The sequence below is a fragment of the Alosa sapidissima genome, chromosome 11, assembly GCF_018492685.1.
Source record: "Alosa sapidissima isolate fAloSap1 chromosome 11, fAloSap1.pri, whole genome shotgun sequence".
Lineage (NCBI taxonomy): Eukaryota > Metazoa > Chordata > Actinopteri > Clupeiformes > Clupeidae > Alosa > Alosa sapidissima.
The window spans coordinates 12892708-12904830 of NC_055967.1; the positions used below are offsets into that span (position 1 = coordinate 12892708).

The 12123-nt window shown below is 42.8% G+C and overlaps 1 protein-coding gene across 1 annotated transcript in view; it reads left to right on the plus strand.

Annotated features, from left to right (window-relative positions):
* LOC121723943 overlaps window positions 1-3186 on the plus strand; it is a 56228-nt gene extending 53042 nt beyond the window's left edge. The window contains exons 13-14 of the mRNA XM_042110186.1: window positions 1362-1457; window positions 1604-3186. Of these exons, the coding sequence (XP_041966120.1) occupies window positions 1362-1457; window positions 1604-1749 (242 nt within the window). The 3' untranslated portion in view covers window positions 1750-3186. The remainder of the gene's footprint in view (window positions 1-1361; window positions 1458-1603) is intronic.
* Window positions 3187-12123: the final 8937 nt, after the last annotated feature.

Here is a 12123-nt window from a genome sequence, read left to right on the forward strand (position 1 = left end):
GGCCCTGAACTCAGTCCTATTTCCAGATTCACTTGGCTGCACAAGAGGCAGATGCTAATACTGCATGTCTGAATGTAAAATGTATTTATAAAAATGCATTCAGTTGTCACTCACTCTGAAAAGGCATCACAGGCTGCTGACACTTCAAATAAAAACAGAGGACGTTGACCTTTATTACTAAAGGCTGTTCTTCCTCGCTCTCCCACTTTCTACAGCTGCCCTGCTTTCAAATGCACAGTTCACCCTCATCCATTCTGTGTTATCTGAAATAATTATCCCACCACTTCTCAGCCTCTCCCTAGTGGCTCCCCAGCGCTTAGAGGCCCCTGGTCGGGGGGTTTGGTGGGGGATTTGAGCTCCAAGTGGCCTGGCAGCCAGCTCTTAATTAACCACCCAGGTATAAGAGCTGGTCCCTGAGCAGCACCTGTCCATATGGCTTCAGTCGGACCACAGTGATTAACAGTGCCAGGAACACAGGACAGACAGGCTGGCCAGTCCCTCACCCGCCACAAACCCGCACTATATTACTTTTAATGACTCCCCAATGGTGGACATGACAATGGTGGGGATACATTTATTAATTTAAAGTACCAGGACCGTTTGTTTCTCATACTCGTCATGGTGGTCATTACTGCAATATGAGAGAGAGAGAGAGAGAGGAGGAACACTCCTCTACTGTGTGTGGGTTTGGGGGGCGTAAATATATTTGGGTGGGTGGCTGCCTTTGTATTTGTGTTCTTCATGTCTTAGTGTTCATTGTGATACTTGACAAATGACAATTTTAACACTTATATTTAGTATTTTAAATATGTTGTTAGCTAAATACAGCTGTAGACTAGTTAAGAAAATAACAGGGTGTATGAGCATTGTGTTTTGCATTTTTTTTATTTCAGCACCAGGTTCTGTTTTACCCCGGAAAAAAATCTGTATCACCAAGCTGTAGATCACAGGTCTGTGTCCGATGCAGTGCCATTGTTAGAGAGAGTGGGTGGCATTAAAAGCTCATTCATGTCTTTAATGACCCACATAATGGCTGTGTGTCTATGGGAACCCAGCACCGGATAATACTATGAACACCCTAATGCTCACAGAATTAAGGAACAGCTGTCACACCATGAAAACGAGATGAAAATCTAATATGCCAGCACTTCAGCATCCCACAGCCACTAGCTCGGAGGATAATTATCTTGCTTAGCTGTTGGAGCACTCTCTTGAGTTTAATACATATAAATGCCATATTGTATTTTGCACTGAAGGTAGCCACTTAAGTAGCTATTTAGCTTTTTGTTTAGCATGCATCCTATGTTTTAATCTTGTCTAATTAATGGGAAGTGTCAGAGAGCCATTTGTGCTTGTATTAGATGCCAAGGCCAACATCAGAGACTACCATGGGAAAATGGCGGTGCATTACTGGACTGGCAGCACGGATGTCTTCAATAAGCCAGGCTCTCAGTCAGGTGAGCTTGCCTGCAACAGCTGTTAATGCTGTACATCTATATGTTTCCATGTTTTAGGATTAATGTCCAGTAAATCATCTATTTTAGCTAAGCATGATGCTCTGGTGTGCCTTTATATTGTTACTGTCACACCTCCACCTCCTCAGGTGGGAAGTGGTCAAGAGGAAGGCGAGCCCAGAGGTACACCCATTTCTCCTCTCTGCTGATGTCTCGCTCGCGGAGCCAAGGCCATCTGAACATGGAGCTGGACACTCCGCCCCTGTCTCAGGCCCGTGCCCACTCCCCGTCCTGAAGCTCCCCACTCACACGTCCAGTCAGGGGACTTCCCCCGGGAGCTGAGGACCTCCCCATCATACTGGTCCTTCTCACATCATGCCACTCAGCACTTACTGAAGGAAAAAGCAGACATCTCACCTTTAACTTCAGTGAAGCTCAGACCTCTAACATGGCATGTAGATATTTTTTTTTAGTAAAAACGTGGTGGGAAAATGTATAGTTATGAATATTTAACTTTGGTTCTCTGAAGGAAAACATGAGATGTTAACCAATGGGAAGTCATCACCGCATGACTTCATCAATCTGAATCTCCAATCACTTGTCTTTGAGAACTTTTCAGGCCTAACACTATATGAGGGCTCCCATCAGTAAACTAGTCCTCTTTTCAATCTTCGAGAAACCAACATATTTTGCCTTCTTTTAGCCTGTTTTTTTGTCTATGTTTTGGTAAATATGGCAACCTTAAGGGCAGAACAAATACTATACTCCAGTATTCATACAAGGCCTAGTGCCAGATAGTTCTAATGATATCTGATATACCACAGTCCACTTCAGTGGAGTTGTGTAATTAGGCTGTCAGCAGAGCCTTGGTGCCTACAGCCTGCAGTGTGCCAGCCCAGCCAAAAAACATCATCTATTTAAACCCAATACATACAGAGGCATGCGATAGCTTGCATGAACAATGGCAGTGGAGGAGAAGGGGATTGTTTGAGAGGACACGTCTCAGTATCTTGCACATTATAGCAAGTCTCTGTGTTCTGTTTACCAGACACTTCTGGCTGTAAGGTGCACTCATCTCGGCTGTGTTCTGTCCGGTGATGTGCAGACCATGACAGGGTCTTTTGTAGCTGCAGGTGATTGGAGTTCATTGTGACTGTGTGGTGGACACACACAGATGGTCAGCTCAGGGTACGATTTCTTCCTGATGGATTATTTGGGGTAGAGTTACCTATCTGGTGATGCACTGGCCTCTCTCTGTGTGACTTGAATGTCATGTGACTGCATAGAAGGAGACAGAGAAGAAGAGAAATGATGTAAGAGAAACTCAACACAAAAGGCCACACAAATAACTGTACTTACTGTTATTACAAGGAATCTATTGAGCTACAGTATGTGATCACTACGCCAGATGGTACTGACATCACAGTAAAGAATACACACAGGTGTAAAACATGTCGCTCTACTAGTCAAGAGACGTCTGATAACTGACAGAAAGTCAGTCCATTTATCTATTCTCAGTCATCCAAATGTGTTAAATAGACAGAGTAGTCTGCAAAGAGTGTCATTGTATGTTTAGAGTGATTTGGCATATTCATGGTATGGGACATTTTAGAACACATTTTAATTTATTTTGTATTTTATTGTATTTTGTATTTTGTTTTGCATTATCTGTGATAGTGAGACAGAGATGTACTGTTTCATATCTACTGTATATCTAGTAATCCTTTAGTAGTTGGGATTATTTGCAGTATTAAAGTGAGTTTTTCCAACAGCACATTGAATTCATTTATTTAAAAATCCTGTCTGTCTTTTCATACAGTGGTAGTTAATATTAGTCTTCGACAGGAATATGATATGACAATGGAAATTTGGCTTAAGTGTAAAAAATATGAACTAAAATCTTTTACTTATTTCTTTTTAAACTGAAATTTATGAGCCAATCCAGCAGGCGGAGGTGAAGGGCAGTGACTCAAACAGGCAGAAGTGGCAGCGCTGGTTTCACAGGGAACGCCTCTGGCAAAAGTCTTGTAGGTGAAAGATTTTGCCGCAGTCCACTTCTAAAATTTCAGCAAGTTGTCTCCAGACATGTAGACACTATCTAAATTGATGAAGTCATAGCTTGCTCTGTGAGACTGTTCAAAAGAAAACGTAGATGTAAGCAGCAACACATACACACACACACACACAAACACACACACACACATTCACGCTCTCATGCATGCTCTCTCTGACACACTCCACAAATCAGAGTGTCTTTGTCAGGGCTGCGCCTCTTTCTCAGCTGCGTGTGATGTGAGAGTCATCTATGTCTGGCTTGGGGATTCAGTGGTGAGGTGTGAGGGAGCTAAAGACGGCTGAGCGGAGAGCCCAAGTGCTCGGCCCAAGTTCACATGCAGGAAGCAGTTGTCCATATCTGGACCATTCCTAAATAGAATATGGGACAGTTTATAGGTATTGTCTGAATGTTTTCCTTTCTTCCTTAATATTTTGATGTTTCAAAAAGAATATATTGAAATAAATGTAGATATTTTGAACTTATATTTCAAACTATGAATGATATGCAAAGAAAATGTAGCCTTAATACCCTCACTTAAATATATCTTGCATTTACACAGGATTGCCAAAAAAACATTGTGATACTGTTGAATAATTAGGGTTCTGGTTTGAACACCACCCTGAGCAAATACCTGTCTTCCTCTCAGTAAATGCTCGGTCACTTCTGGTCAGAGAGTGTGTGCCCAAGCTCACAATGTGATGCTGGCATCCATGAATATTGAGACCATATGTGGGGGGTGGCTTTTTGCCCTGCTGGTGAGACATTCCCAGAGCAGTCTGAGAGCCTGATACACGAGCTGTACACACAGCTTTGGTAAACACTATAGCAGAACAGACCATAGCAATTATATCAGACAGCCATATTGTGCAGTGATTTGTCATCAATGTAATCAAAGACATGGTGACAAATATTTTATTTAATGGACAAACTAATATTACAAAGATATATGTAACCTGACTTGGTATTTGCTGACATTTTCTGTTAGTCACACTGACGCCTATAAAACAGCCAAGGTCAAAGTGTGTTCTTGTCAAACTGGCATCTTAATGGAGCTAATAATCTGTAATGATGGATGGCAGAATTCTTGGCCTCACTCCTTGTTAAAGATGTTCCTGGACACCTGGTCACACACAACATAGCGTTCAGGCTCTGTGCTGCTTTTGATTGTGTAGCTCTCTGTGTCTCTGTTGAGAGTGATCTAAATGAAATGTAGTCTGTCACACATTTAGTGCATGCTGCAGAGGATCATCACAGATGAAGCAGGAACTAGAAAAAAATGATAAAAATGGATAGAGGCCGCCTTTATATGTTTTGCAGGAGTAATGTTTTTGCTGTGATAATCATCTTGAACTGAAGTGAAAAGGTGAACTAGATTGTAAAAGGCAGGAATTCCTGCTAAGTTGAACTGCATTCCTTGTGTCAGCAGAGTAAAAGTCTCACCTCCCTTTGAGGATTTTTATCACTTCTCTTTATCACTTCGGCTTGGCTTCTGTAAATCCAGACCTTTGACTAGAGGCACTGATGATTGTAGTTAGAGGGCTATGGGTCAGTTACATCGGCTCATTTGCAGGAGAGCGACATCATTCTAATTGGATTAAATGTTGTAGCATTTTCAATGTTTGTTTTCTTATTTACTTATACAGCACAACAAACAGTGATGGGGGAAAAAGCAGTGCAGCAGTGCAGGGGAGCAGGGCTAAAGATATACATACTATTGGATTCAAATATCATTAGAAAGCTATTAAAGTAGCAGAAATTACTGTGTAGTGTCCTTTGTAGTGTCCCTGTAAAGTCTGTCCAACCACTCACATCCTAGACCAGGCACTTCCTGTGTTTGGGATATGTCTGCCAAGGGATGTATTTATTTCTTCTTTTGAACAGCTGTGACCTTAACTTATGTTACTGTTAGTGTTGTGACACGTTTCAATTTCAGCGATAGAGGCACTCCATATCAGTCTGAACCCTTTCACAGCTAAATCCTCTATGGAGTGGAGTCTACAGTAACAAAAGAGCCCTCTTAGTTAACCTCCCCTGTCAGCATAGTCTGTACACTGGAACATAATACAGGGCCATACATCAGTGCTTAACCTGCCTGCACTCTTTCTCTCCAGAGTCCACCATTAGATTGATCTGCCTACAGGATTCCCAGCTCTCAATAGTCACCGGTTTAGATTACAGAGCTGTTTGGACAGCGCTTTATCGGCGTAATTGCTTTTGAGCTGATCGTCGCTCTCAAGGGTCATGAAGAGAAGAGAGAAAAGCTGGAGTGAGTAACCTTAGTCACCTGGCATGTTTGAAAAAGTCTATTGCCACAAGAGGATTTCAGTCTGTGTCTCTTCAAAGGGATCAATTCTTGTTCATTTCCATCACTGCTTTGACATGCCTAAATAGGAGTACAAGTCAACAAGATATACACACAGAGGGCATTTGGTCACACAAGGGAAGTGTAATTATTTGAAAAAAACCTGTTGAAAATATCAAATCACACAGCAAACAGAATCTGACAAACCGATAGGGAGCTTACTATTTTGATTGTTTCAATTTAGAATTGTCTCAAGAGGTGATTAGGTATTCAAATTCCATTCTAAGAATATTACTATAATGTGATGACAGTTTTGCATTTGCCCTCCCTCAATTCAATATTTTGTTTTTCATTTCTCCTTGCTCTAGACTATTTTTCCAGAATCAAAACATACTAGATCCCCTTTGGCCTTTTCACATATGTAAAAACAGAAATGTTTGCTGTTTGCTTAATTAGAGTTTTTCTCAGTCGCCTTGGTGCTTTTTTGCACATCATAGTAGCAATTTCTCCTTCCTCTGAACAAATTGCAAATACTTTTGGACATGTATCAGTTGCTTTCATACAATTCTCTGCTGTTTTTTAACATTATCATTTGCTTATGTCATGTCAGTCAAAATGAACTATACTTATGAATGCTGAATAGTCGTTCCAAATAAAACTAATAGTCTTCATTTCATTGCTTGAGTCATTACATACAAAATTGTTGAACTAGTTATCAAATTCTGTCACGATGCTTTAGAATTGCAAAGAGCATACAGTAAAAATGTACGTATTCAGTGTCTTGTACTCACTTACTCACCTAACTACAGCAATGTGTAACTTTACTGTAGTTTTCAAATGGCTGTGCAAGTGCTGTATAGTGCTGTCTTGAGCATGTTCAGGTAGTGTCACCGAGTTCTGACCTTTTTTTGCATTGGAAAACACTGAGAGAACGGTCATAATGAAAACATGACAAAGCCATTTGACTATCTTGTTCATAAACGATGGTGTCAAGACTTCTAATTTTGATGACACTGACAGTTTCATTGACATGAATACCTGCTTTTGAGGAATGGACTATCCATTTTGAGCAAGTGACGTGCTTTTGCAGGTCATCCACTAGGTTTTGCAGTTTGCACTAACTGTTTTGAGAATTGCACTAACTGCTGTGCAAATGTTAATAGTGATGTGAGAAAAGCACCAAAGTGACTGAGAAAAACTGTAACTAACAAGCTCTTGGTCACTGTAATGCTACTTAGATAGGAAGCCCATTTTAAACCACACTTGAATGAAAGAACAAAGGTGCTTTTTGTGCAGCTTGTGAAATATCAAAAGTACACAAATACATCACACTCAGCATAATATTTTGATTGTCTAGAAAATGCCCAGGTGAGTGCTTTCTCTGACATGTTTGTATTTCCCAATAAGTAGGTTACATACAAAGGAAACAGACATAACAAAGAGAAAGCAATGAGTTTATCTAGGTAGCAGCAGCAAATCAATCAAATTTGAAAAGTGATTTAGAGCTGTGAGTAAGGTGTGTTGCCCTAGATTCAGCAGGTGTGCAGAGCAGAGTGGCTGTGAATGAGAAAGGTACACATGCCCAGAGCTCAAAAGGCCATTACTTGGGCTTCAGCTCATCACTTCAATGGAGGATGATGGACAAGGGTGTTAATGCTACATTTCACATTGATCTCACTCACATCCATTCTTATTTCACAATTTTCTAATTCCATTGCTATGTGAATCACTAAACATTTTACTAGTTGTCTTTTTTCCAGCACAGGATTGTTATGTGAGTAAATAGCAGACATACAGTATTAGGAGCAGCTGCTTAAAAAAATAAATTTACCATAAAATTACCTTAAATCCGTTGACTGCTGAAACCTCCAAAAACTCTCTCTCTCTCTCTCTCGTTCTCCATCTCTCTCTCTCATTATCTCTCTCTCAGGCTAAAGGTTGATTAATGTGTTTCTGCTCTATCTGTGGCATGAATCAAGCATACATACTCACACTTTTACAGGGCTGATAAGACTGCTGTGATTAATGTGTTCAGATGAACTGATACCTGTGGTCCACTGCATCAATGTCTTTCTGGTGTGGAAAAAGGGAAATACCAGTGCACAGTTCAAGGGCTGAGAGGGAAGTGGAGCTGTAAACGTCCGTGATTAATCTGTGTGCCGTGACCGAGGTTCGAGGGGAGCTCTCACTCTAAACAGCCGTCACTTCCAGGGTCCTCCAGCCATACCAGGTGCCGGCCCAGAGGCCTCCTCACATCAGCCCCACGTCAGGCTCGCACGGCAGCATGACCCCGAGACACTGCACAGGCACCAGGAGCTCTGAGAGCTCTACAGGCAAAAGGACCCAAATGCTGTTGTTGTTGTTGTTGTTGATGTTGTTGTTGTTTGGTCCGTAGAGGAAGTGCCTGGTTATTAAATGAGCGGTAGCAGTGGAGGCCCTGCTGGGAGCGTTTAGCAGCGTGGCGTGGCGTGTCTGTGTGTCTGGAGGCTGAGAGTGACGGATAAGAGGGGGCCGGAGGAGCTCTGACAGAAGAGGACAGCAGGGTGAGCTCCTCCGGCTACTCCCCTCTCACTGGCCGCCTCTCTGGGCCTCCCAGCCTGGAGGGAGCCCTCAGTGTCAGCATCTCACACAGGCCTGATTCAATTAAGATTAAGAAAGCCAGATTGACAGAGGTCACAGGGCAGTAGGTTTTCTGTGCGAGTGTGTGTGGGGGGGGGTTACACAAAGTATGCAGCGCATGAAGGTTTATCTCTCCTGTTAAACTTGTGTGGTATTCTAGGTTATGTCTTTTCTTAAGACCTACAGAAATAAGGAGGGTGTAGGATAGTGCAGTGCTTCTGTTTATGTTTTCTATTATTATTGGCAATTTTATATGTACACACATACAGATGTATGGTACTGTGGAAATGTAGATTTAGCACATTGTTACATTTGAAGAAGTTAGTTATATATTGAAAGCAAATAATGTACTAGTTATTAAATTATAACAAAGTTTTTAACACAATCTCTGAATCTCTTTATAAAATAAAAAACATGCAAACAAATGCAAATATTCAAGTAGTTCTCACTTTGGTTCCTATATCATTATCATGTTTAACAATCTTCATCCACAAATCATTTTGCCAAAGACGCAATGGCATTACAACCCTTAAATACCATCAATTATGTGTCCCCACTACAAATCAAGGAACACTTAGTGGGGGAAACAGAGTAAAAATTAACCAAATGCAGTCACTGAGGGTGTAATTGGCCACTTCACTGTTCTGACACAAAGGACTAGCTAGATGGGCTATTTAGCCAAATTAGATGAATGCTCTCCGCAGGCCCTTAAATACACTTCTCACTGGCAGCACAACAATGTGTTGACCTTTCAACTTTGGCACGACCCTCCTCAGCCTGAGTTAACTGCAGTCTCCCCTCTCCCCTCCCACAGCTGCCTCTTGTTATGACAGCCCAATAAAGCGGACGGCAGCCAATGGGGGCAGAGCCCAAGCTCACTGAGGAGGCGGCTGGGTGAAAACAGAGGAGAGTGGAGGCGTTAACTCATCAGTGGCCATTGTCAAACCCAAATGGTTGTCACAAAAACCTGCCCTGAATGGGAAATGATGCTTAATGACATGGAAAAGAGCTTCAAAGGTTAATAGGGTTTCATTGTGAAATGGCCACAATGCTCAGGGTGTCTTCAAAACCCCCCTGACATTGATACACCTTAGAAATGTTAAGTATTCTCACTGCCTTCATTTCATAACAATTTATCCATGTTTTTTGCTATTTAAATAGTGTGATTGTACACAATTCCTATTTCACTATGATTATGAACTATGATTCACTAATCATTTACCCTGGGTTAGATAGCAAAAGCCAGTCGAACATCCTGCCTTGTCGATCTGAGTTGCTCTCTGGGGTAGCAGAAGGACCAGGACGATGTAATCTCAAGCAATTAACTGCATTGTTTGAGAGCGCGCCAGCATGGGATAGATATCACACTGGCATCTGCATATGTGTCACTTTGGCTTCAGATGGATAGTGCCGATGACAACAGCGATAGCTCTTACCCCACTGCACTCTGGGAGTTTGCCTGGTGGAGGTTGGCCTGGCGCTGAGTCTGTCTGTCACTTGGCCCTGGGGAGCCAGGAACCGAGACTGGCACCAGCACAGCACTGGGCTTCACGCGCTCTATTTGTGTCTCGCACAGACTGCACTGCACACACCCACAATTACTCAGGCGCTGACTGTAGGTTTCGGTCTTTATCCTCTGTTGGACAAACAAAAAAAAAAGTGACAGAATGCTCATTTGACAAGCTGATTGTCCTGGGCAGAGGAGAGGGATGGCCGCTGGTAGTGAGTGGCCTCTCCCCCTCAGCAGGTGACCAGGGATGCCCTGGATGAGTTGTACACAGACTACATTCAATAGGATTAGGGCTTGTGTGCTTTGTGAGAGCAACATACTAGGAATATTGTGTGAGTCGGGGTAGCAGGAGTTGGGTTGCAGCCTCTCTGCACTATTAAGAGGCTGAGTTCACATGACACGGCCGGTGAGATGCTAGTGTGCTGGATTACAGATGGTGCAGTCTAAAGAGAAAAGGGATGATTGTGCAAATGAGGGCCTGATAATGGTCATAATCACATTCCTGCTATTGTGGCACTTGTCCTCTCCGGAGAATGAGAATGCTGTGCGGATATGAGTGGGCGGCGTGAGGCGGGGTCTGCCACAGGCGTGCCGCTCTCTGGGTGTCCAGGCGCTGCGCTGGGCAGCTGCAGTTGTGGGCGTCCTGTAGAGCCTCACACCTTCCAGCAGCATGATGGATGACCGGCTGGTCTGAGTAAGCCTGAGGTCAGAGATAGAGTAAGCGCAGCTGACAGTAGTGTCACATGTGAGGCACCTCTACTTCTTTTTTTTTGGGGGGGGGGCTTTTTATGCCTTTAATGACAGGACAGTGGAGAGTGACAGGAAGTGAGTGGGAGAGAGAGCAACGGTGGGATCCGGAAAGGACCACGGAGCGGGAATCGAACCCGGATCGCCGGCGTACGGTGCAGGTGCCACAGCCAGTTGCGCCACAGCTGGGGCCACCTCTACTTCTTAATACCCAGGACTTCCTCATCTGTCTATTTAGGAATGCACTGCCATGTTCTGTTTACCAAATCAACCTCACACATAACAACAGAACTTGGAATGTGTATTCAGTTACGTCTGCTGACAAGTTTTTGGAAATGCGACAAGATGACAAATTCATTGATGTAACCTGAGTTTAAACATGGCCTACACCCACAAAATAAACACGTTGCCAGGTCCACCATCTGATATTTGTTTGGTACAAAACAAACAGAATTTAAAAAGGGGTGTACAGTACATTTGTTTTGAATGAAGTATAATTGATTTGAATTGGCTGTGATCAATGACTCCTTTAAAAGTAGTGGTGTTGTGATAAAGTGCTGATAAGTTGTTCTGTAGAAGTGGATAAGAGAACAGTGACAAGCTTGGAAATCAGAATGATCACAAATATTATTGTTTGTGTTTCTGGATTAAACACAGACCGTACAGGTGTGCACAAATAAAAAACATTTGAACTCCACTCAGTAAGAGTATTGTATTGTAGCCTAATATCATTATGGTGTTTATTTTCCCACAAGCCATCTCCCAAAACAGAAGTGTCAAACTCACAGAGCCTGCATATCTATTTTTGTGTCAGTTATTATGGTTATACTGCATTCATCTGGCAAAGAATTTCCTAAATGTACTATCCAAAAGCAGTTAGTATAACTATGTATCTGGTTCTTGCAAATGTGTTATGACAAACACATTAAACTGACTGTTGTACAGAGCCGAGCATTCAACATAATCAACAGGGGAAATAATAAAGGAAACATAATGTAGCCCCCACATCTTTGCTCTGGGCTGAAAGAGGAGAAAGCCTGCCGGAGACACACAGGGCATCTTTAGTCAGTCCTGTGGTTTGCCACTATCATCATTTTCCACCTAAACAATCCAAATCCATGCTGTGCCGAGACTCCTCTTCAGTTGAGCGTGATCTTTCCACTCTCCCGTTGTCCTGTCTGTAGGCCTTGTTCTCTAATTACAGCCCTCCACTTCAATCCGATCCTCCTGCTAAACAGCGCATTGATGCAGCTTAAAACAGAAACAACATGTTAGCGCCGCTGGCAAGACAGGGTGAAATCAGAGGACGCCTGAGTCACCTCCTCTGCACCTCTCCTGCTGGAGGAGGCTGAGACGGACGGGGAGGGATACTGTGTCACCGCCACGGTGAGCGTTTAGCTGCAGGCACAAAACACAAAGCCAACAGCTCGCTAAT